Source organism: Panthera pardus, unplaced genomic scaffold, assembly GCF_024362965.1.
Source record: "Panthera pardus isolate Hobbes unplaced genomic scaffold, ASM2436296v1 HiC_scaffold_27, whole genome shotgun sequence".
NCBI classification, from domain to species: Eukaryota; Metazoa; Chordata; class Mammalia; order Carnivora; family Felidae; genus Panthera; species Panthera pardus.
In genome coordinates, this window is record NW_026526843.1 from 69110064 (window position 1) to 69136980 (window position 26917).

Here is a 26917-nt window from a genome sequence, read left to right on the forward strand (position 1 = left end):
CACCACGAATGAGATAAAGGACAAAACCCAGGCCCGGAGGAAGTGCTAACCTATGTTCAAAGGTCTGGTGTCAAGGGAAATTTTCCCAGTTGTCAAGGTGTTCAAGGCCTGAGACCACTCCCAGTTCTATTCAAGGCCCAGAAAACACCCCAGCCCAAGCTTTGAGTCCCCTTCTCCCCCTGCCAATGGAGTTTAGAAGAAATGGCCTATAGGACATTGGGATTATACCTATGGGCCCCCTGGACACTGGAACCCTCATCTGTCATCCTAAATCACTTTATGAAAGGTTGCTCCCTCCATAGGCTCTTTAGGAAGGAGTAATGTATTTGGGTGCCATATGATTTCTTGGGTCAGGACCCAGGCTGTGCCAGAATGCTTGGTGGGCTTAGCAAGTGCTGGTTAACCCACCTTCTCTGGCCACTGTCCAGTGAGACCCTTCTGTTGGCTCTGTAGTCTTTCTGTCCATCTGCCTGCTTGCTGCCCACCCCACAGAAGCCCCAACCTCAGGGCTCATCTACCTCTAGCTTGGAGGAGCCACCACAGTGGAGGCAAACAACAGGCGTGGAAGTGGATGGGCATTGGCAGATGTGGGGAATAGGCCCAGGGCAGGACAAGGACAGAAACTGGGGGTGAAAGGGGCTGGGAGAATGATGGCAGGAAGGAGGAGGGAATGACAGAGAAACAGAAAGGTAGACAAGCAAATGGGAGAGAGAGGAAGGAAAGACCGTCAAAAATGTTTTCGAGGTGGAGAGAAAGTCTGCAGGACCACTATTTATTGTAAAGCTGGCCGTGTGTGTGGCGGGGGGAAGGGGTGCTCAGCAGCCCTGCAACTGACTTTCAAAGAATACATGGAGACAGAGATCAAGTTTGGCAGTAGAACCAAACAGCTCGGTGGGGAAACAAGGGCCCTGTGGCCCCGCAGGAGGGAATCAGATGGCAGGGTGTGGGAAGGGCCTCTTTTCAGTTTTTCAAGGATATCTCGCTAGGGGGCAAAAAATCCAAACCAAAACAGTCCCTTTTCTCTCCCCTCCTTTCAACTCTCTCCTAGTGAAGGGCCCCCACCCCAGTCACCCTAGAAAGCAGGAAGTTAGCTGGTCTTGGCTGGCTCCACAGTGCCCCTATGTGGCCTGCACCGGATCTGCATTCTGGATGTAAGAAGAGTTAGGCCTGAGACCGTACTCACTTCTACCTGACTATAGATGAAGTAGGTGCCGTCCACCAGTACCTCCAACTCCCCGCTGCGGGGATGTAGCTTAAACACCTTGGGGTTCATAGTGATGCGAGACCAGTCATTGAGCACTCCACCTGAAAGATCTCAGTATGAGAGAAGGGCAGTCACTCAGTACATGTCAGAATAATCTGGGCAACAGAAACAAGAAATATCAAGCAGCAACCCCATACCCCTATCCCAATGCAACCTGGGTAGCCCAGGGGGCCAAGCTTTAAGAACAGCATTTGGAAGCAGACAGCATTCAGTTTGTGAAGCAGCTGCCAGGCCTGCCTCAGGCCCCTGGGGTCCACTTGTTTGTCTCCCTCTCTCCTTTCCTGACCCCTCCATCTGGAAGGGTCTGTAACTAACACCTTCTGGCTGGAATTGGGAGTAGGGGTAAGAAGAGAGTGGGCATGCTGCCCTATTTTCTTTGTTGTTCTGGGGACTGCACAGGCAAAATTCAGACACTGAGTGGCAGGCTAGGTCTTATTATTCCATTCTACTTCTTCAGCCATAGCTCCTGAATCTCTCTCCTGTCTTACAGGTTCGTGGGTGTTGTCTGTCCTTTTCCTTAAAAGATTCCTTTTTATAGCTCTTTCATGCCCATTCCTTTTTGGAAGGCTTCCCTGGGCCCTCCAGGAAACCACTCAGCCGAAGGAATTGTCCACCTGAAGAACCTTAGGGATCAGGAGTGAGTCAGATTTCATGGCAGCTGGGATGGGTGACCACTGGTAATAGAACCCCACAGGAGAGGGGGATCTTTTATGAGAGTGAGGGATAGCCCACCAAGCAGCACTAGAATGAGCCAAAAGGATGTTGAGGGTATCTGGGACCTGAGGCACCCTTGGTAAAGCATCTGTCTGTCAGCCCAACCCCATTTGGGGCAGAGGGAGAATCCTACCACCTTTGCTGGACAGTGAGATGTGAGGGCAGAGGACAAGCTTCTATTTCAATCCTGCACAGAGAGGGATGTTCCTTTCTACCACCAGAGGAGGGAGTCCAAGCCCATGGGGTCTTTACCCATCAAAACCTTCTGTTCTTCACCCAAGAAATTATGATTTGAACGTCCATGTTAGGCTAGTCTCAGGAGGCCTGGTTCTCTGAGGTGTGAGGAAACTGGCCTTCTGGAAGACCTCATCTTCCCTCGAGGTGAAAGTGGGCGGGATAGGAGTTAGGAAGCGAGCCCTGGCTCTACCCCTTCAAATGACTGCTCTGCATCATGTCCTTCCTCCCCTGCCTCCCTCCCTTCTGCTTGTGGTAGAACTGAAGATCAGCATAAACTACTATTAGGGATTGGCCCAGAGGGGCTGGAATCAGTCTTGCTGTGTGGTAGTGGGAGCAAAATCTGTAGCTTCCGGCATAGAATAAGCACAGAGGCCACCCGTCCACCCAGACAAATCTATTTCCTGCCTGTCTCACTCCTCCCTGGACAGATGGTGATTATGGCCCATCCAAGACCCCAGGACCCAAGGCACCTGGTCCCAGCATGATTGTTTGGGTTTTGCTACTATTCTGTTCCTACTTATACTTTTGAGGCTATTAAATTCCAGGCATCCAGGTGGCAGTCCAGGATGTGGCTAAGCCCAATCATTAAGGAAGCTCAGCACAGCCAATTCAGGACTGACTGGGCTCTCAGGAGCTGTCCCCATGCAGCAGGTTTCTTAAGCTTCATTTACTGTTTCTGCACTCAGAGCCCCTCCCTTCCACTCCAAGCTCTGTAAGCATCTGGCATCTTGGCTGGCTTGCTGCTTCCCAAGGCTCCTGCGGGTTCATGCATTTTAGGCTTTGTGCACCCTGGGGACTGGACATTATTTTAAAGTGCTGTTTGTTAATGAATGTTCATGTCTCTTTGGGGGAAATGATGAACCTAGTCGTTCAGGGGAGTGTACATACATCACTGAAGTAGCATAGTGCAGTGGAAAGAATCAGATGGACATAATTTTGAATCTTGGCTCCTCCACTTAGCTGAAAACCTGGGCCAGCTAATTAGCCTCTCTGAGCTTCAGTTTCTGTCTCTGCACAAAGGAGCTAATACCTATATCATAGGGTTGTTGTGAGGATCATATAACATGAAAGACAAAGAAAGTATGTTGAAAATTTTAAAGTACATACAAATATAAGGCAGTATGATTTCTTATGGTATTTTTGAATCTCTCTGGGACTCTGGTTCCCCATCTTTTAAATGTAGGGGTTACATTAAATCCGTTTTTTAACCTCCTTAAACCTGTTTCCGTGGAGAGGTTTAATATGCTCCCACCTCACCCCGAGAGGAGTGGAGAGTCTAATATGCTCCCACCTCACCCCGAGAAAAACTCCCTCCACCCATTTTCTGTGGAGACCCGTCAGACAAGAATTTAATTTTCTGTAGTTTTACCTTCTCTAGTTTGTATTGGGAAAATGTTGATCAAACTACACATATCCCCATGGTGACTCTGATACAACCTGCTTCTCCCAGGAGTTCCCAGGTTCGATGATGTCTCAAGTCCCTTTTAGCTTCCTCCTCAGTGATTGTAAATGGAATTGGTATGTAGCGATGGGTCTCAGTGCAAGCAATTACCCAGGACGGCCAGTAGAGGGCAAATGGCATGCAGAATGGCCCCCTACTGCCAAGGGTACTTAAGAGCCCAGGAGGAGCTAGGCTGGTGATTACCTGAAGGCTAGGGGTAAGGAAGAGAAGAAGCTCCTCTTAGAGAGAGAGTCTATTTGGACTCTTACCATTCTTGACTTGAATTGCTGACCCTTGGCCCTGTAGATGCACCACAGCTGGCTGGGAGGATGAGAAGGACAGAAAGAGTAGTCACTGGGAGTAATGGCTTCTTGCTTAGCCACCAGTTGCCATATTTTCACCTCTGACTTCTACTCTCCTTTCATATCCCAATTCTGATTCGTTTCTCCTGTCATGGGATGCCAGTGACCACATCTCTGCTAGTGAGTAATATGATTTGTAGCTGTGCCACTTCCTAGCTATGTGACCTCAGCAGAATGGAATGCCTCTGAGCCTCATTTCCCTAACTGTAAAATGGGGATTTTAAAGAATCTCTGTCTGGCCTCTCTCACAGGGATGTCTGAAGATCAAATGAGGTGATGGATATAAAATTCCCTGCAAGCCATCAAGCACTGTGCAGCTGTGTACATTTATAACTGTGGCCAAACAGCTGTAGTGAGGGAGGGCTGAGATGAGATGAGGCAAGGCAGCAGAACTTGCCAATAGACAAAGATTAGGAAGCTCTAAAGACAAGGGAGGAGCCCTTTGGGCCTTTAAGGCAGAAGCCCAGGCTGGGTTTGGCTTGGAGCTGGTTGGCTGATTTTCAAGCTCCTGATCCTAGGCGGTCTGAGTGCCTGAGTGCCGACAAGGTGTCTGGGGTAGCTGGGAAGTTGGAGGCTCAGGTGGATAGGCCTGACTGGCATCTCATTTCAGCTGACTCCTGAGCTTGGATATGGTGACCCTCTGTCTTCTGTGCAGTGAGGGGTGGGGGGGGGGATGGCCTTGGCAAGACTCAGTTCCCTTAGTTAACGGCAGGCCCTGGGGAAAAGCTTTTCTGCTCATAGACATGAGAGGGGGCTGTGAGTGAACCATCTCAGGAGCTCCAGGGTATCCTTACAAAACAAAGCCTCAGCAAATTTAATAGGGAGCAAATTCTAAGGTGGTTCTAGCCTGTGGCCTTCCCTCCTCCCCAGGAAGAAAGCAATTCCCAGCCAACCTGGTTTTCTCGAGGTCCAGCTTTATCAGCAGCACCTGCAAAATAGGACAGGACAATCAGAGGGCATGCTCCTTCTACTTCCCTTTCCCCTCATCTAGGCAGCCAGTGGCAGTGAGACTTGCTTTGGGCAGCCAGGCCTGGGGATGGGAGAGGATACCACTTCCTTCTGTTACTTGTCCCTGACCTGTCTCTTCAGAGGGCCTAGCATCCAGCAGGGAAACTGGCCTCTTGCTAATGCTGGCCCAAGGCAAGCCTCACTGTGCACCCATAAAGACAGATGAGAGAGCAGTCCTGCCACTGTGTGACCCTGAGACAATGTTACTTGCTTCCTTAGTCTTTTGCTCCCTTTCTTTAATTTTCTTCATAGACAGTTTGCCATTTGTAAACATCTTGCTTCTTTAATCAGGTCTCTCCTCTTCTAGGACATGAAATCCATGGGAACAGGGACCACTTATCAATCTATCTCTTGTATGTAGAAAATGCTCAGTATCTGTGGAAAGATTGGATAAAGAAAAAAAAACCCTCTATCTCCTTCTCTTGTGGTCACAGTAATGCTGATTAGCCCCACTTGAACTATGAGTCAAAGACCCAGAATTTTGGGGCCTAGAGAAATCAGTTTTGTAGAGAGTCCATTTCTTTAAAGCCCCAAGATACAAGAGGGGAGCAGGAGGAGGAAATAACAACTGACCTAAGCCCTGGCAGTCTGACTCCTGTCAATTCCAATTAGGCAGGTTTGGACTGGCATCTATACCTTTTGGATGCCCTTCTGGGCCCAAGGGAAAAGATGCAAAGAGATTAGATGCTATGTGAATGGGCAATGTGGTGCAGTAATGATGTAGTGCAAGAGGCACTTGGTTCCTCAGTCTCAGTGACTGCATTTGCTTCTTCCACAGTCTGAGGGACTTGTAAGTTTCCAACTGCTTGACCACCAGTGACTATTTTTCTACCTCTATGGGAAAGGCATGTCAGAGTTCATGGGAGGAGACTATTATAAAGCTTGCCACTTTTTCTAGTCCCCAACATTCCTCTCCATAGCCTGCTTCTAATCAGACGCCGGCCATGTGGTGATAGATGCTGAAAATCAGAACAGACCAAATCCACCCCCCACTGGAACTCTGATATATACGAGTTTACTTGCTCAATACAGGGAGGCCTAGAGTCAGGGAGGGATTGCGATGAAAAGGTTGAGAACAGGTGGCCTGTCCTTGACATGTTGGTATACACAGGAAGTTAGAGTAGGGCAGGCCCTCCTGCCTTCTTATATTCCCGGCTTTCCACGGAGCTGGGAGCTGGGAGACCTGCTTTTCTTACTGCTCACCAAAGCCATCACCACCATTTGAAACTTCTCTCAGGATCACCTACACCTGCTCTTTTAAGGTACTTGCAGAGAGCCTGGGGGCAGGTGGAGAGACAGAGGAACTCACCAGAAGGTCCCTGGAGGCCAGGGGGTCCTTGAGGACCAGGAGGACCTGGAGGGCCAGGTGGTCCCATAACAGTTGTTCCTGGAATTCCAGGAATTCCAGGAATTCCTGGGGGTCCTTGGGGTCCTGGAGGTCCTGGAGGTCCTGGAGGGCCATTGGGCCCAGGAGGTCCTGCCTTCTTTCCTAAAAGACAAGATTTAGTGTTAAATTTGTAGTTATTGACTGATAATATACTGTCAGGAATTCTACAGACTTCTAAGGAAACAAGGTCAGCCCTCTGGGAATTCCTGCTGTAATAAAGGTAAACACCTTTATTATACTATACAACACACACACACACACACACACCCCTACCCTCTTTCATGAATAATTATTTACAGAACTGGTTTGAAGATATAGAAATAAATGACCCTTAAGGAGCTCAGTCTACTAGGAAACAGACACAGTCACAGGATAGTATAAGTGCTATATTAGTGGCAAAATTAGTAGACAAAATTTTTAAGAGGTCAGAGAAGGCTTCAAAAAACAGGTTACATTTCAGCTGAGTCCAAAGATTAGAATTACCAAGTGGCCAGACTTGTGGGTCACTTTTTAGAATTGAGAATTAGGCTATAGTTAAAGAGTGTGGCTTTCATATTTACTGCTCAGTTTGGTGGCATTGATGCAGATGACAAGAGGGAGCTAGGAGGATGGCCTGACCTTGGGAATAATATCAACTCCAGGAAGGTTTCCTAGAGAAGTCAGGATGTATAGGAATTAGGGCTTGGTATAGAGGTGGTTGTAGCTGCAAAAGAGAAGGAGTTTGGGAGATGAGAGGTTGGGGGGAATGGGGAGAGAAGGAGGGAGGGAGGGAGAGTGGGAGAGAGAGAAAGAGAGATTAAAGGAAAGAAGGGGAGGTGGAGAGTAGAAAAAGCTAAAGAGGCAGTTGGCAGGTTTTGCTTTTTCAGCTGACCTCTCTAAACCCTATTTTTAAAGATCTCTGGGAAAGGCACTTCTGCAAACTCCCTTGGTAACATGTTCTAGTGTTTATCACCCCCTCACTGTTAGGAAGTTCTTCCATATATTTAACTGAAATTTCCTCCTGTGGCAATTGAAGCTCTTATTCTATTCTTTGTGTAGATAGGGAAGAATAGTTACCATCATACACATAATCACCCTCATATGCTCAAAGACATTAAATCACCTATCAACCTCCATTTTTATAGGCTGCATAATGTAGCTTCCCAGCATCTCTCCTCAGAGGGCTTATTCTCTCGAATGTGTTATTAATCAAACCCACCAACTCCTCCCCTTTTCCTCCTCACTATCCTTTCAGAAAAATCCTAGCCCTTCTATTCTATATTCCAGTCTTTCCAACATTCCCACCAGGATGTAGCTATTTGACTGAGTCATAACTGTGGTCTCGAACCAAAACCTGCAAGTCCTGTTTACTTCCTTGGCTCTGTGCAGCCCAATTTACCCACTGCAGGTAGCCATAGAAGGGGTGTCTTCTTTCCTTCACTACTTTCTCACAATTTTGTAGAAATCCTAGGAATACAGGGCTTTGATCAGAGACTCCATGACAGTATCTCCACCGGTGGTACTCTCTTAGTTTTAAATGTAACCTTCTTAAATCTCACTTAAACATCTCCTTAATAACTCTGACTCCTTACTCCCCAGACTCTTAGGCAGGAGAATCGTGACCTAGTTTATCAGGCCCTCCTTTAAAAATAATGCTGCATGTTCAAGAAACTCAATCCCTATGGCAATGCCATTCAAGAGGCCAGTTGTCCACGTCTAACTACATCTGCATTTGGAATGAAACAATGGGGTCACTGTGGGGCTCCTTCCCCAGGGAGGAAAGGAAGGTCCAAAGAGCTTCTCTCCCATGGAGTGTCCCTGGAGCCTTAAAGACCTAGAGGCAGGAAGGAGCTTTAGTGTTTTCCCTGCACGTAGCAGCAGCAAAAGATTGGATCTGCCCAGTTTCTAGATTAGCCAATTTCAAGATGCTGAACAGGAAAGCCATCTCCCTTCAGATTTGGGTGGCTTCCAAGTCAGGCTTATCCAGTGCCCAAGTTTCAATTCCAGCTAGTGCAGTGGAAAGAACACAAAATCTGTAGTCAGAAGATAAGACCGTAAGCCCCAGCTCTGCCACAGACGCACTTTGGGCAAATCCCTTCCTCTCCCTGAGCCTTAGTTTCTCCATTGGTGAAACGAGGAGCTTGGCCTTGATGATTTCTCTCAGTTTCCTCCTAAGACTGAGGTTCCATAAGGAAGAGTGACTTAACCCTGGCAGTCAGGAAACTGCCCTAGCCTGGTTGTAAGGTTTGTTTCTCCATATTGTTCTCTGGGTGGCATAGATGTAGAGGAAGGTGCATATTAGACTGTTCTAAGTCCCAGAATTTTCAGGCCTAGCTGATTTTCAAGCTAGAGGGTATTCTTTGGGTACAAACTTCAGTGTCAAGACTGTGAATCTCTTGTGATTGCTAATGTAATGTTGGAAGAATTACAGCCAGAAACTCCTCTAGTCAAAAAGAATAATGGTTGCAGCATAAACAGAGGATGTTCACTTATGAAAATGTTGGAAAGCATTTGGAAAAAAGCTCCTGCTGGGATCCAGTTCTGCAGCTGGTTCTCTTTGCTCCTCTGTAACCAGGTTTAGCCATGTGTGCTTCTCACACTTGCGTAACTTCCAGAAAGTTGGCCCAGAGAGAAGCATGTGCAAAATGACCTCTGGACGAGAGGATGCATTTAGAAGGTTGAATTCTTCTCCAGGTTTCCTTACTTTAACAGGACGCTTCATGACACAAAAGCCCGGAGATTTCTGTACTTAGAAAATTATCCTGTGCAGTCTTAGATGGAAGAGTAATCTCATTCTTTTCAAAGCTAAACTTCACAGAAGGGGCATTTCCCTAACCTTTTAGTGAAAACCAAATTGTTGAAAAAACAAATCAAAGCAAGTGAGTGAGAATGAGAGAGATGGAGGGAGGGAGGGAGGGAGAGGGAGAGACAGAGAATGAGTGTGAATGAGTTAGTTATAGAAGGGGAAAATTCTATTAGAGATGGAAATTAAATGAACAACTCAATTTACCTCTTCACGCATGTGCCTATTCACTGTGTCCAAGGAAATCTGTGGCTTCTAAATCACTTTCAGTCAAAGTAAATGTTTAAGGTCTATGTGCATTCTCCTTCCAATAATGGCCCATACAAGGTAGCAGTGCTAAGCAGCAATCCGAGTCCCTGCCAGAGGCATTGCATTCTATGGATTGTAATTACAGGGCTTCTAGCCTGGACAATTGCCTTCTATTGTCACTAGCAGGTGTGTTCTCTCAGTGCTCACTCACTGGAGAACATTACAACTGGGTGCCACTCCCCACCACACACATGGCCTATAGTACATCACTAGCCTACTTGCAGTTCCACCAAACATGCCATGCTCTCTCATCCTTCTGGGGGATTTGAATATGCAGTTCCCTTTACTGGAATGTTTTTCCCCTTCTTTCTTCCCCTCTCCTTCAAAGTCCAGGTTAAATACTGCTTTTTCTCTTTCTTTCTTTCTTTCTTTCTTTCTTTCTTTCTTTCTTTCTTTTTTTCTTTCCTATTTGTTCTTGAAGAAGAGAGAGAGCACAAGCAGGGGAGGAGAAAAGAAAGAGGGAGACACAGATTTTGAAGCAGGCTCCAGGCTCTGAGCTGTCAGCACAGAGCCTGACACGGGGGCTCGAACTGACAAGTCTTGAGATCATGACCTGAGCCAAAGTCAGACATCCAACTGAGCCACTCAGGCACCCCTTTTCTTTCTTTCTTTTTTAATGCTTATTTATTTATTTATTTTGAGGGGGGGCTAGGGGCAGAGAGAAGATCCCAAGCAGGCTCAGCACTGTCAGTGCAGAGCCTGACACAGGGCTTGAACTCATGAACTGAGATCCTGACCTGAGCCAAAATCAAGAGTTGGACAGATGCTTAACCAACTGAGTCACCCAGGCAGCCCTGTTTTTTTTTTTTCTTAGATGTGGTTCCTTACTCCACCAGGGAGAACTACATGTTCTTTCTCTGTGCTCCCACAGCATGCTGTTCATGCTTCTATGATAGCATTTTTTATACTGTAATTATTTGTGTGTACTTCCACTATACAAGATAGAGGGCAGGCACCACTTTTCTTTTTTCTTTCTTTTTTTCCCCACTTTTTTTTTTTTAACCTCAGTATCTCTATTCCTGATAAATATAACATGCTTATTCATTATTTAGTGAATGGGTGAAAAAAAACCAAAACAAAACTAGTAGCTGTAATTAGAAAGTGTTCCCAAGTCTACCTATTAAGAAAGAAAGTCATCCCTGGACTTGTGTTAGGAGCAGAGAGTATCCTTGTTAAAGCCAGGTGAGCTTTCTACATTTATTATAATTTCCATTTTTAAAAATTAATTTATTTTTTAATTTACATCCAAGTTAGTTAGCATATAGTGCAACAATGATTTCAGGAGTAGATTCCCTTAGTGCCCCTTACCCATTTAGCCCATCCCCCCCCCCACAACCCCTCTAGCAACTGTTTGTTCTCCATATTTGAGTCTCTTATGTTTTGTCCCCCCTCCCTGTTTTTATATTATTTTTGCTTTCCTTCCCTTATGTTCATCTGTTTTGCATCTTAAATTCCTTATGAGTGAAGTCATATGATATTTGTCTTTAATTTTACTTAACATAATACCCTTTAGTTCCATCCACGTAGTTGCAAATGGCAAGATTTCATTCTTTTTGATTGCCGAGAAAACACTCCATTGTGTGTATATAGATACACACACACACACACACACACACACACACACACACACCCCACGTCTTCTTTATCCATTCATCCATCAATGGACATTTGGGCTCTTTCCATACTTTGGCTATTGTTGATAGCACTGCTATAAACATTGGGGGTGCATGTGCCCCTTTGAAACAGCACACCTGTATTCCTTGGATAAATACCTAGTAGTGCAATTGCTGGGTTGTAGGGTAGTTCTAGTTTTAATTTTTTGAGGAACCTCCATACTGCTTTCCAGAGTGGCTGCACCAGTTTGCATTCCCACCAGCAGTGCAAAAGAGATCCTCTTTCTCTGCATCCTTGCCAACATCTTTTGTTGGCTGAGTTGTTAATGTTAGCCATTCTGACAGGTGCGAGGTGGTATCTCATTGTGGTTTTGATTTCTATTTCTCTGATGATGACTGATGTTGAGCATTTTTTTCATGTGTCGGTTGGCCATCTGGATGTCTTTTTTGGAGAAGTGTCTATTCATGTCTTTTGCCCATTTCTTCACTGGATTATTCATTTCTTGGGTGTTGAGTTTGATAAGTTCTTTATAGATTTTGGGTACTAACCCTTCATCTGATATGTCATTTGCAAATACCTTCTCCCGTTATGTCAGTTGCCTTTTAGTTTTGCTGATTGTCCCCTTCACTGTGCAAAAGCTTTTTATTTTGATGAGGTCCTGATAATTCATTTTTGCTTTTGTTTCCCTTGCCTCCAGGGATGTGTTGAGTAAGAAGTTGCTGTGGCCAAGGTCAAAAAGGTTTTAGCTTGCTTTCTCCTCTAGGATTCTGATGGCTTCCTGTCTTATGTTTAGGTCTTTCATTCATTTTGAGTTTATTTTTGTGTATGGTGTAAGAAAGTGGTCCAAGTTCATTTTTCTGCATGTCACTGTCTGGTTTTCCCAGCACCATTTGCTGAAGAGACTGTCTTTATTCCATTGGGTATTCTTTCCTGCTTTGTCAAAGATTAGTTGGCCATACGTTTGTGGGTCCATTTCTGGGTTCTCTATTCTGTTCCATTGATCTGAGTGTCTGTTTTTGTGCCAGTACCATACTGTCTTGATGATTACAGCTTTGTAATACATCTTGAAGTCTGGGATTATGATGCCTTCAGCTTTGGTTTTCTTTTTCAAGATTGCTTTGGCTATTTGGGGTCTTTTCTGGTTCCACACAAATTTTAAGATTGTTTGTTCTAGCTCCGTGAAGAGTTCTGGTGTTATTTTGATAGGAATTGCACTGAATATGTAGATTGCTTTGGATAGTACTGACATTTTAACAATATTTGTTTTTCCTATTGAGGAGCATGGAATATATTTCCATTTTTTTGTGTCTTCTTCAATTTCTTTCATAAGCTTTCTATAGTTTCTGGTGTGTATAGATTTTTTCATTTCTTTGGTTAGATTTGTTCCTAGGCATTTTATAGTTTTTGGTGCAATTGTAAATGTGATTGATTTCTTGATTTCTCTTTCTGTTGCTTCATTATTGGTGTATAGGAATGCAACCGATTTCTGTGCATTGATTTTATATCCTGTAACTTTGCTGAATTCATGGATTGGTTTTAGCAGTTTTTTGGTGGAATATTTTGGGTTTTCCATATAGAGTATCATGTCATCTGTGAAGAGTGAAAGTTTGACCTCCTCCTGGCTGATTTAGATGCCTTTTATTCCTTTCTGTTGTCTGATTGCTGAGGCTAAGACTTTCAATACTATGTTGAATAACAGCGGTGAGAGTGGACATCCCTGTCGTGTTCCTGACCTTAGGGGGAAAGCTCTCAGCTTTTCCCCATTGAGGATGATATTAGCAGTGGGTCTTTCATATATGGCTTTTATGATCTGCAGGTATGATCCTTCTATCCCTACTTTCTTGAGGGTTTTTATCAAGAAAGGATGCTGTATTTTTTCAAATGCTTTTCTGCATCTATTGAGAGGATGATATGGTTCTTGCCTTTTTTTTTATTGATGTGATGAATCATGGTAACTGTTTTGCGGATATTGAACCAGCCCTGCATCCCAGGTATAAATCCTATTTGGTCGTGGTGAATAATTTTTTAAATGTATTGTTTGATCCAGTTGGCTAGTATATAATTTCTATTTTAAAGGAGATATGACAAAAGTTAAAAACTACCTGCTTGATGTAGTAATCAAAGCAGTATGGTACTGTAATAGACACATAGATTAATAGAACAGAATAGGAAACCCAGAAATGAACCCACAATTATATGGTCAATTAATCTTTGACAAAGCAAGAAAGAATAACCAGTAGGAAAAAGAATGCCTCTTTAACAAATGGGGTTGGAAAACTGGACAGCAACATGCATAAGAATGAAATTGGACCACTTTCTTACACCATACACGAAAATAAATTAAAAATGGATTAAAGACTTAAATGTGAGACCTAAAACCATAAAAATCCTAGAAGAGAACACAGGCAGTAACTTCTCTGACATTGGCCATAGCAACTTCTCTCTAGGTATGTCTCGTGAGGCAAGGGAAACAAAATAAAAAATAAACTATTGGGACTACATCAAAATAAAAATCTTCTTCACAGCAAAGGAAACAATGAACACAACTAAAAGGCAACCTACAGAATAGTAGAAGATAATTGCAAATGACATATCTGATAAAGGGTTAGTATCCAAAATATGTAAAGAACTTATAAAACTTAACACATAAAAGCAAATAATCTGATTAAAAAATGAGTGGAAGACATGAAGAGACATTTTCCCAAAGAAGACATTCTGATGGACAACAGACACATGAAAAGATGGTCAACATCACTCATCATCAGGGAAATGCAAGTCAAAACTACAATGAGGTATCACCTCACACCTGTCAGAATGGCTAAAATTAATGACACAGGAAACAACAGGTGTTGGTGAGGATGTGGAGAAAGGGGAACCCTCTGGCCTTGTTGGTGGGAATGCAAACTGGTACATCCACTCTGGAAAACAGTATGGAGGTTCCTGAAAAGGTTACAAATAAAACTGCCCTAAAGTCCAGCAATTGTGCTACTAGGTATTTACCCAAAGAATACAAAAATGCTAATTCAAATGAATACATGCACCCCGATGTTTATAGCAGTATTATCTACAGTAGCCAAATTATGGAAATAGCACAAGTGTCCACTGACTGATGAATTGAGAAAGAAGATGTGATATGGATGGAGCTAGAGAGTACTAGACTAAGCAAAATAAGTCAGTCAGAGAAAGACAAATACCATATGATTTCACTCACATGTGGAATTTAAGAAACAAAGCAAACAAGCAAAAGGAAAGAGAAAGAGAGAGAGAAAGACAAACCAAGAAACAGATTCTTATCTATAGACAACAAACTGATGGTACCAGAGGGGAGGGGGTATAGGTGAAATAGAGGCTGGGGATTACTGACATTTTGGAAAAGGCAAAACTAAAAAGACAATAGAAATATTAGTGGTTGCCAGTGCTTAGGGCAGAGGCAATGATGAAGAGGCAAAGAACAGAGGATTTTTAGAGCAGTTAAACTATTCTGTATAATACTGTAATCTATGGGGATCTATGTCATTATACATTTGTCAAAACCCATAGAATGTACAGCACCAAGATGAAGTCTAACGTAAACTATGGACTTTGAGTGATAATGGTATATGTCAATGGAGGTTCATCAATTACAGCAAATGTACTACTCTGGTCCAAGAAAAAACTTGACAGTGGGGGAGGTTGTCCACATGTGGGGGCAGGGAATATATGGGAACACTCTGTACTTTCCCCTCAATTTTGTTGTGAACCTAAACCTGCTCTTTAAAAAAAAAACTATTAGAAAAAAACATACATGCTTAAAAGTCAAATTTACTTTCTTAAATACATAATATCTTGGTGAGTGCCCAGACCCAATGGAGAAAGATTTCCTCACTGATCCCAGCTCTTGGCTTCTTTTCCACCTTTGCTCAGATCAGGTCCTCAGGAGGCCAGACTATTCCTCAGTTTCTTTACAGTAGCAACACAGGTTTTCCATGTGGGCCATGGTACTTCAAGCCACCAGAGTACCCTAGTGCTCAGAGAAGTGGCAGGCGGTGGCTGAAACCAGTCTTTTTGGCCTACTCTGGGATTGGCGTACTATGAAGCTCCAGAAATCTTAACCGAACCATTTTGGTTAAAGCGTTTTAATGAAAAATCATTAATTTCACTCTTTTTTCTTTCTATGTAGGAAAACAGAAACAAATAGGTATTTAAAACTGGTTTTGTAGTTTCTTTTTCTTTCTTTTTTTTTAGTCCTAAGGAGTGGACCATATTGCCATGTTGCCTACTTTTGTGTTTTGGAACTTGTTCTGTCTTTGGGTACTCTTTGTATGTATGTTTGTATACTCTTCAAGTATGCAAGTGCTTATACAAGCTCTTGGACCAGTCCTGTTGGAGGTATATCAGAAACTTACTGACCCAACAATGGCAAAATGGATCTGCTCAATGAGAAGCTTCTTTGAAAAGACTAAAAGATCAGGGTAATACTTCAGCCTAGTTTTTCCATCACAGAGAAAATGATATTGAAACTCCAAAGCAAGAAACATCTTCCCTGACTGAGACATAGGATGGGGATAGCTTTTAGGCCAAGAATAGGGTACTGACATCTTTCAGAAGGTAGTGTACCTAGTCCCCACAAGCTGTCTCAGGACTTAATTCATCAGGACTTAATTTACAGATGATCAGTGATTTGATAAAGGAGAGCAAAAAAAGGACAAAGGAGGACAGGGAAAAGAGTAAGGAAGAATGAAGAAAAGAGATGTAAATTTAATTGTATGAAAGAGGGAGCAAGAAAGAAAAATAAAAACAACTTTCATACGCTGCTAGAGAAGCAATTTCATGGATCATCACCAAAACACAATCTCTATTTCTTGTTCCACAGAAGCTACAATACTCGAGAAGATCACAGGTGATTGAATAAATCAATGAACAAACAGCATTGAAAGAACATATAAAAATCCTACTCCCTTTTTTTCTTCTAAATTTATTTATTTACTTATTTATTTAATTTTTAAATTAAATGTTTATTTACTTGAGAGAGGGAGAGAGAGAGAGGGAGGGAGGGGGAGGAGCAGAGAGAGGAGGGACAGAGGATCCCAAGTGTGCTCTGTACTGAGAGCAGACAGCCTGATGTGAGGCTTGAACTCACGAACTGTGAGATCATGACCTGAGCTGAAGTCAGATGCTTAACTGACTGAGCCACCCTGGTGCCCCTTTTCTTCTAATTTTAGAAAAGACATGAGAGCAATTTCATAAAATCAGGAGCTTAACTTACCCTTTTTCTTGTTTTTAACTGGACCTGTTAAAAAAAGAAAATGGAAAATTAAGTCACTGGACATTAACAGAGAGTGTTTATTCTCCAAGACAGTCACAGGAGAAACTCCCATGACATTGTAGAGTTGGAGGGAGCTGCACACCAAGGGTCAGGTTATTGGCAAGGTATCTCCCAACTATCAGACCTCCCCAGTTTGTTTGTGTTTTTTGACTACTGTAACAAGAAAGTTATAAGAAAGATTCTTCCTTAGAAAAATCTTTCAGGCTCAGTCTTTGCAGCGAGGGAATGGGTACTTCTTCATGGGGATGAAATGCCCATAAACACAGAACTCAACAACCATTCCTGAGATTGAAGACTCGTGCATTCAGATGAAGAACTGATATGAAATCTCATGCATTGAAGCTAAATGGAAAAAAGGGTCATTTTCATGGAAGGAGCAGAAGCAGCAGCAGTTTACTTTTTAGTCACTTACTGTGATTTAAATTGTTAGTTATTAAAACAGTGTGACCATAATACATTCATGTGGGGACCACATGCACTCCCACTGTAATTTACTATAAGTTAACAGACACTTTTAAAGAAGTGTCAACAGTTTCACTGAAAATGAGATCACAGGCATTTTCTTGGAAATTACTTCTAAAGAAAACAATTCTCATCAATTGAGGACACTCAGGAAACCCAAGGCTTTTCTTATATGGTTAGGTAACGACCACTCCCCAGACACAATTTAGGTATCTCCCAGACATTTTTTCCCTCCTGGGGACCCAATTCTCTTCATTCTGTAGGTGGATTTGATTTTCTTCAGATACAGGTGTTTAAAATCTGTTCCAAACTCCCATGAAGACACTATTGGACAATATTAAACCACTGTCAGTGCCTTCAGGAGCTTACAAAAAGAACACCAAGCATTTGCATATTGTTTTATAGTCTATAAAACCAATTTTCATGTATCATCTCATTTTATCCTTGCAACAAGCCTAGAATGATCTTTATAAGAGCAGGCTCTAACAGAGGCAGGCTCAATCTGAAGTCAACCTGGAGGGCCACCAGTGTGGCCATGAAACCTTATAGAGGTCCCTTGAAACCAATGTCTGTGTAGACTCCCCTTGCAAAATAATTTTATTTTCATAATTTTCCTGCTAAATTTCATGTATAACAGTAGGAATTATTATGTGCAGGGGGTGTTTTAGGTTGGGTTTAGCAACCTGCACACTTAAGGTCATAACTCTCCATTCTTTTTCCTCCTCCCAGTCCTTTGTATTCTTTCTCTGGGGCTTATCCTTTATGTTTCTAATGGCATTGACAGCTCTTGACAATGTGCAGGGAGGTTCTGGCAGGGAAGTATGGCTACACAAATACTGCCGACTAAGAGGCAGCACTCAACATGAGAAGGGCCATGTCCTTGACCAAAAAAGCTATTTGAGGAACACTTTACACAGAAAAGCCCAGTCCCATCAGCCAGCTACCAGCCAGCTGCTCAGCTACCTCAGCCTGGCAGAATGGTGATATGGTAGCCATTGCAGCAACACTGCACTCATAGACAAGTTGTGCTAGCCCTGGACAAGTTTCTGACCATTTTAGCTGGCTAGAGGTAGCATTGTTACATCATACTTCAAAGCAGGTTTTGAGGAAATCAGACCATCACCAAGCAACCAGCCCTCACCAAGCATGACTATGGAAGGCAGCACAGTAAATAATGATACACAACTCTATCCTGAAAGAACTTACAATTGGATACGAAAATACTAAAGGGGGAGACCTAAGGGAATATACTGGCCAGTTGAAAAAAAAAGCTTCCTGGAGAAAGTCTGAACTAAATCAACAACAGAAAAGAGGGAAAGGGAAGTTTAAAAAAATGTTCTAACTTCTATTGTGTTTATATTGTACATATATAAATGCATACATATGTACATAAAAAGGAAGAGAAAAAAGAAAAAAATATTTTTTAAACACAACTATTTTTATTCCATTCTTTTCTTCTTTTTTTCAGTGATTCTTATTTTTAACTGAAGTATAGTTGACACAATGTTACATTAGTTTCAGGTGTATGACAGTGATTGGACAACTCTATAAGTTATGTTCACCACAAGTGTAGCTACCATCTGTCACCATACATCTCTATTAAGATATTATTGACTATACTCCCTATGCTGTATCTTTTTATTTTTTAAATTTTTAATGTTTATTTTTGAGAGAGAGAGAAAGAGAGTGCGACAGGGGAGGGTCCGAGAGAGAGGGAGACACAGAATCCGAAGCAGGCTCCAGGCTCCGAGCCTTCAGCACAGGGCCTGATTCCCTATGCTGTATCTTTTACCCCTGTGACTTATTCATTCCATAACTGGAAGCCTGTATCTTCCACTCCCCTTCAACCATTGCCCATCGCCCTACCTCTCTTGCCTCTGGCAACTCTCACCTTGTTTTCTGTATTTATAGCTCTGATTCTGCTCTTTGTTTATTTATTAATTAGTTTTACTTTTAGATTCCACATGTAAGTGAAATCTATGGTATTTATCTTTCCTTGTCCGACTTATTTCACTTAGCATCATACCTTCTAGGACCATCAATGTCACAATTTGCAGGATCACACTCTTCTGTGGCTGAGTAATATTATTTCTTATTGTTTTGATTCTAGTGATTCTGACAAGTGGTATCTTCTTGTGTTTTTGATTTATATTTCCTTAGTGATTAGTGATGTTGAGCATCTTTTCATGTGTCTCTTGGCTATCTGTATGTCTTCTATGGAAAAATGTCTATTCAGGTCACCTGCCCATTTTAAATTATATTTTTTGGGGGTTGAATTGTAAAAGTTCTTTTTTTAAGTTTTTATTTTAGTTTCAGTTAGTAAAATACAGTGTTATATTAGTTTCAGGTATACAATATAGTGATTCAATAATTCTATACATCACCTGAAGCTCATCATGACAACTACACTCCCTAATCCCCATCACTTATTTAACCCATCCCCTCACCCCCTACCCTTGGGTAACCATCAGTTTGTTGACTATAGTTAAGAGTTTGTTTCTTGGAAACAACAGGTTTTGGCCAGGATGTGTAGAAAGGGAAACCCTCTTGCACTGTTGGTGGGAATGTAAACTGGTGCAGCTACTCTGGAAAACAGTATGGAGGCTCCTCAAAGTTAAAAATAGAACTACCCTATGATCCAGATATTGCACTACTAGGTATTTACCCAAAGGATACACAACTATATATTTGAAGAGATATACACACTCTGAGGTTTATAGCAGCATTATCAACAATAGCCAAACTATGGAAAGAGCTTGACTATCCATCAAGTGATAAATGGCTAAAGAAGATGGGGTATGTGTGTGTGTGTGTGTGTGTGTGTGTGTGTGTGTGTGTATGATGGAATATATATATATATATATATATATATATATATATATATATATGATGGAATATTACTCAGCCATCAAAAAGAATGAAACCTTGCCATTCTATGTGTGTGTGTGTGTGTATATATATGATGGAATATATATATATATATATATATATATATGATGGAATATATATATATATGGTGGAATATATATATATGATGGAATATATATATATGATGGAATATATATATATATATGATGGAATATATATATATATGATGGAATATATATATATATGATGGAATATATATATATGATGGAATATATATATATGATGGAATATATATATATATATGATGGAATATATATATATATATATGATGGAATATATATATATGATGGAATATATATATATATATGATGGAATATATATATATATGATGGAATATATATATATGATGGAATATATATATATATGATGGAATATATATATATATGATGGAATATATATATATATGATGGAATATATATATATATGATGGAATATTACTCAGCCATCAAAAAGAATGAAACCTTGCCATTGGCAATGACATGGATGGACCTAGACAATGCTAAGCAAAGTAAGTCAGGCAGAGAAAGAAAAATACCATATGATTTCACTCATATGTGGAATTTAAGAAGCAAATAGATGAACATAGGGGAGAGGGAAACAAAAAAGAAAAATGAGAGAGGGAAACAAACAAGAAGAGATTCTTAAAGATAGAGAACAAACTGAGGGTTGACGGAGGGAGGTGGGTAGAGGATGGGCTAAATGGGTGATGGGCATTAAGGACGACAATTGCTGGGATGAGCACTGGGTGCTGTATGCAAGTGATGAATCACTGAATTCTACTCCCGAAACCACTGTATGTTAACTAGAATTTAAATACAAAGCTAAAAAGAAAAAAAAAGTTTATTTCTTAGTTTGTCTTTCTTTCTTTTACCCCTTTGCTCATTTGTTTTGTTTTGTATCTCATCATGGCTTTGATTTGCATTTCTCTGATGATGAGCGATGTTGAGCATCTTTTCATGTGTCTGTTAGCCATCTGGATGTCTTCTTTGGAAAAATGTCTATTCATATTTTCTGCCCATTTCTTAACTGTATTATTTGTTTTTTGGGTGGGGAGTTTGATAAGTTCTTTATATATTTTGGATACTAACCCTTTATTAGATAAGTTCTTTATATATTTTGGATACTAACCCTTTATTAGGTATATCATTTGTACATATCTTCTCCCATATCTTCATCCCAGTCTGTAGACTGCCTTTTAGTTTTGTTAGTTCTTTCCTTTGCTGTGCAGCTTTTTATCTTGATGAAGTCCCAGTACTTAATTTTTGCTTTTGTTTCTCCTGCCTCTGGCAACATGTCTAGTAAGAAGTTACTATGGCTGAGGTAAAAGAGATTGCTGCCTATGTTCTCCTTTAAGATTTTGATGGTTTCCTGTCTCACATGTAGGTCTTTAAGCTATTTTGAATTTATTTTTGTGTATGGTGTAAGAAAGTGGTCCAGTTTCATTCTTTTGCATGTTGTTGTCCAGTTTTCCCAACACCATTTGTTAAAGCAACTTTTTTCCATTGGATATTCTTTCCTGCTTTGGCGAAGATTAGTTGACCATACAGTTGTGGGTCCATTTCTGGGTTGTCTATTCTGTTCTGTTGATTTTTGTGTCTATTTTTGTGCCAATACCATACTGTTTTGATTATTATAGATTTGTGATATAACTTGAAGTCCTAATTGTGATACCTCCTGCTTTGCTTGTCTTCTTCAAGATTGCTTTGGCTATTCAAGGTTTTTTTGTGGTTCCATACAAATTTTGGGATTGTTTGTTCTATTTCAGTGAAAAATGCTATTGATAATTTGATAGGGATTGCATTAAATGTGTAGATTGCTTTCGGTAGTATAGACATTTTGAGAATATTTGTTCTTGGGGCACCTGGATGCCTGAGTTGGTTAAGTGTCTTACTTCGGCTCAGGTCAAGAGCTCACAGTTTGTGAGTTTGAGCTCTGTGTTGGGTTCTCTGCTGTCAGTGTGGAACCTGCTTCGGATGCTCTGTCTTCCTTTCTCTCTGCTCCCATCCCACACTCTCTCTCAAAAATAAACATTTAAAAAGTTAAAAAAGTAATATTTGTTCTTCTAATCCACAAGCAGGACTGTATTTCCATTTCTTTGTGTCATCTTATATTTCTTTTATCAGTGTTGTACACTTTTCTGAGTACAGATCTCTTATCTCTTTGGATAGGTTTATTCTGAGGTATCTTATTATTTTTGGTGCACTTGTAAATGGTATTGTTTTTTAAATTTCTCTTGCTGATGCTTCATTATTGCTTTATAGAAATGCAACAGATTTATGTATGTTGATTTTGTATCTTGTGAATTACTGAATTTATCTACCAGCTTTAGCAGTTTTTTAGTGGAATCTTTCAGGTTTTCTACATAGAGTATCATGTCATCTGCAAACAGTGAAAGTTTTACTTCTTCCTTGCTGATTTGGATGGCTTTTATTTCTTTTTGTTGTCTGATTGCTGGGGCTAGGATTTCCAGTACTATGTTGAATGAAAGTGGTGAGAGTGAACATCCTTGTTTATTCCTGACCATAGAGGAAAAGCACTGCTTTTCTCCATTAAGGATGCTATTACCTGTGGGTTTTTCATATATGGCTTTCATTATGTTGAGGTATATTCCCTGTAACCCTACTTTCTTTAAGGGTTTTTATCATGAATGGATGTATTTGTCAAATGCTTTTTCTGCATCTATTAAAATGATCATATGGTTTTTCTCCTTTCTTTTATTAATGTGATGTATCATGTTGATTGATTTATCAGTATTGAATCACCTTTGCAACCCAGGAAAAAAATCCCACTTGATAGTGGAGATTATTTTTTTAATGTATTGTTGGATTTGGTTTGCTAGTACTTTACTGAGGATTTTTGCATCTATGTTCATTGGGGATATTGGCCTGTAGTTCTCTTTTTCTTGTAGTGTTTTTATCTGGTTTTGGTATCAGATAATGCTTGCCTCATACAATGAATTTGGAAGTTTTCCTTCCATTTCTAGTTTTTGGAATAGTTTAGGAGTAATAGCTATTAACTCTTCTTTGAATGTTTGGTAGAATTCGCCTGTGAAGCCATCTCATCCTGGACTTTTGTTTATTGGGAGTTCTTTGATTACTAATTCAATTTCTCTGCTGGTTGTTGGTATGTTCAAATTTTCTATTTCTTCATGTGTCAGTTTTGGTAATTTATTTGTTTCTAGGAATTTATCCTTTTCTTCTAGGTTGTCCAGATTGTTGGTATACAGTTTTTCAAATATTCTCTTATAATTGTTTGTATTTCTGTGTGTTGGTTGTTATTTCTCCTCTCTCACTTGCAATTTTATTTATTTGGCTAGAAGTTTATCAATTACATTGATCTTTACAAAAAAAAACAGCCCCTGGTTTCATTGATCTTTTGAACTGTTATTTTTCTTCATTTCCATTTTATTTATTTCTGCTATAATCTTTATTTTTATTATCTTCCTTCTGTTGGTTTTAGTTTTTGTGTATTGTTCTTTCTCTAGCACTTTTAGTTATATATTTATGTTGTTTTTTGAGCTTTATCTTCCTTTTTAATGTTGGCATGTATTGCTATCAATGTGCCTCTTAGAACTGCTTTTGCCTCATCCCAAAGGTTTTGAATCATTGTGTCTTCATTTAAATTTGCTTACATGTACTTAAAAATTGTTTAAAAAATTTAATGTTTATTCTTGAGAAACACACAGAGTGCAAGTGGGGAGGGGCAGAGAGAGAGAGAGAGAGAGAGAGAGAGAGAGAAAGAGAGAGGGAGGCACAGAATCCAAAGCAGGCTCCAGGTCTGAGTTGTCAGCACAGAGCCCAACTCGGGGCTTGAATTCACCAACCACGAGATCATGACCTGAGCCGAAGTTGGACACTTAACTGACTGAGCCACCAGGCAGCCCTAAAATATTTTTTTAATGTTTGTTTATTTTTGAGAGAGAGACAGAGCATGAGTGGGGGAGGGGCAGAGAGAGATGGAGACACAGAATCTGAAGCAGGTTCCAGGCTCCAAGCTGTCACCACAGAGCCCAACGTGGGGCTCGAACTCACGAACCATGAGATCATGACCTGTGGTGAAGCTTAACTGACTGAGCCACCCAGGCACCCCTTACATGCACTTTTTCATTTCTTCTTTTATTTCTTGGCTGATTCATTCATTGTTTAGTAGCATGTTTTTTTATCTCCATGTACTTGTGGTCTTTCCAGATTTTTTTCTTGTGGTTGACTTCTAGTTTCTTAGCATTGTGGTCAGAAAAGATGCATGGTATGAATTCTATCTTTTTAAATTTGTTGAGGTTTCTGTTGTAGACTAATATATGATCTATTTTAGATAATGTTCCATGTGCAGCTGAAAAGAATGTGTATTCTGCTGTTTTAGGATGGAATGTTCTGAATACATCTTATATCCATCTGTTACAGTGTATCTTTCAAAGCCATTGTTTCCTTGTTTATTTTCTGCTTAGATGATCTGTCCATTGATATATGTGGGGTGTTAAAGTGCCCTATTAATATTGTATTATTATTGGTTAGTTACTTTGTATTTGTTATTAACTGTTTCACATATTTGGGTGCTTTCTTGATGGGTGCATAAATATTTACAATTGTTATAGCTTCTTGTTGGATTGCCCATTTATTGTTATATAGTGTTCTTCTTTATCTATTGTTACAGTCTTTGTTTTAAAGTCTATTTTGCCTGATATAAGTATTGCTACCTTGGCTTTCATTTGACAATAATTTGGATGATAAATATTTCTGCATCTATTCACTTCCACTCTGAAGCTGTCTTTAGGCCTAAAATGGGACTCCTAGGGGTGCCTGGGTGACTTAGTCTGACTTGGCTCAGGTCATGATCTCACAGCTCATGAGTTCAAGCCCCACACTGGGCTCTGTGCTGACAGCTCAGAGTCTGGAGCCTGCTTCAGATTCTGTGTCTCCATCTCTCTCTGCCCTTCCCCCACTCTTTCTTTTTTTCTCTCAAAAATAAACCTTAAAAAATTTACAAATAAAATAAGTCTCCTGTAATCAGCATATAGATGGGTCATGTTTTTTTCTTTTACCCATTCTGTCACTCTATGTCTTTTTATTTGAGCATTTAGTCCATTTCCAGTCAAAGTAATTATTAATAGATATATATTTATTGCCATTTTATTACTAGTTTGTGGTTGTTTCTGAAGATTTTCTGTGATACTGTCTTGTCTTTCTCTTTCATTTTTGCTGAATTTCTGTGGTGATATATTTGGATTTCTTTCTCCTTATTGTTTGCATATTTATTAGTATTTTTGATATATGGTTACCATTTGGTTTATATATAATCTTTTTTGCATATAGCAGTCTATGTTAAGCTGATGGTTGTTTAAGGTTAAACCCATTCTCCACTCCTCTCATCCTCATGGTTTAGGTATATGGCATCATATTTTATATCCTTTTACTTTGTGAGTTTTTTGACTGATATCTATAGAAATATTTATTTTTACTGCTTTCGTGTTTCCTACCTTCATGCTGCCACTTTTGTTCTTTCCTTTTGACTCAAAGAGTCCCCTTTTATATTTCTTATAGGGCTGGTTCAGTGGTCATGAACTCCTTTAGTTTTTATTTGTCTAAGAAACTTTTTATCTCATCTTCTATTCTTAATATAGCCTTGCTGGATACAGTATTCTTGGTTTCAGATTTTTCCCATTCAGCACGTTGAATGTATCAGGACCCTCCCTTCTGGCTTGGGATGTTTCTGCTGAAAAATCAGCTGGTAGCTTTGTGGGGTTTCTTTTTTTATGTAACTGCTTTCTTTTTTTTCTTGCAGCTTTAAAAGTTTTTTCTTTGTCAGTATATTTTACCATTTAAATTTTTAAAATTTGTTTATTTATTGTTGAGCAATAGAAACAGAGTGTGAGTGGGGGATGGGCAGAGAGAGAGGGAGACACAGAATGCGAAGAGGAGCCAGGCTCTGAACTGTCAGCACAGAGCCTGATGCAGGGCTTGAACTTACAAGCTGTGAGATCATGACCTGAGCCAAAGTCGGATGCTCAACCAACTGAGCCTCCCAGGTGCCCCTTCCATTTTGATTATAATATGTCTTGGGTGGATTTGGCTTTGTTGATTTTGTTTGGGGTTTTCTGTGCTTTCTGGATCTGGATATATGTTTCTTTCCCCAGATTAGGGAAGGGAAGTTTTTAGCTATCATCTCTTCAAATAATTTTTCTGCCCTCTTTTTTCTTCTTCTTCTGGGATTCCTATAATGCCAATGTGATTACATTTGATGGATTCACTGAGTTCTCTAAGTCTATTCTCATTATTCATAATTCTTTTTTCTTTTTTTTCCAGCTTGATTATTTTCCATTACTCCATCTTCTAAGTCATTAGTTCATTCCTCTGCTTCTTCTAGCCTGCTGTTCATTCCATCAAATGTGTTTCTCATTTTGTTTATTGAGCCTTTTATCTCTGGTATGTTATTGTTTATCTCTGTGTCAAGGGTCTCACTGATGTTGTCCACTCTTTTCTCTAGTCCAGTATCTTTATGATAATTACTTTAAATTCTCTATCAGGTATGTTACTCATATCTGGTTTATTTAGATCTCTGTTCATGGCCATTTTCTGTTCTTTCATCTGGGACAGATTCCTCTGTCTTCTCATTTTGTCTAAGTCTCTGTGCCTGCTTCTGTATGTTAGGAAAGTCAGCTACTTTTCCTGTTGTTGAGAGTAATGGCCTTATTTAGAAGACGACTTATAGTGCCCTGCACTGTGTCCTTTGTTCCCCAGGTCCTGGCACTACAGGGAATGTCTCCAATGTGTGCTGTGTGTACTTAGCTATTGTGTCCTGGCTGCTTTATCCTTCTGGCCAGTCATCTGCAGAGGATGCCTTTGCCTGTTATAGGTGATGTTTGCTTCCTGGCCTGAATATGGTGTGTTTTAACCAGGTGTGCTTGGTGTATTTGTGAAATGAGACCTGTCACTACTGCTGCTGGAAACAAGGTCCTGCAAAACTTTTGGGTCAGGAGACATGGCATGGGCATGGGTTTAGGCTGGTCTTCTGGAGGAGGGGGCCATCTGTGCTGGGGCTGAGGCAAGTATGGCTAGGAAGGGTGGTTCCAACAGAGCATGAAGTATGGGGCCTGGTATAAGCAATGTG

General features: G+C 40.6%; 1 protein-coding gene across 5 annotated transcripts in view; it reads right to left on the minus strand.

Moving 5' to 3' along the window:
• The window catches only part of EDA (ectodysplasin A), a 458277-nt gene that overhangs the window by 4650 nt on the left and 426710 nt on the right, over nucleotides 1–26917 (minus strand). The window contains exons 3-7 of one of the 5 annotated variants that reach the window (XM_019428602.2): nucleotides 16364–16387; nucleotides 6336–6515; nucleotides 4912–4946; nucleotides 3926–3977; nucleotides 1190–1305 (exon numbers count right to left, since the gene is read on the minus strand). In XM_019428602.2, coding sequence (XP_019284147.1) covers nucleotides 1190–1305; nucleotides 3926–3977; nucleotides 4912–4946; nucleotides 6336–6515; nucleotides 16364–16387 — 407 coding nt within the window. Of the gene's footprint in view, nucleotides 1–1183; nucleotides 1315–3925; nucleotides 3978–4911; nucleotides 4947–6335; nucleotides 6516–16363; nucleotides 16388–26917 lie in introns of all 5 variants that reach the window. The other 4 variants (XM_019428601.2, XM_019428603.2, XM_019428599.2 and 1 more) reach the window with 4 other exon arrangements.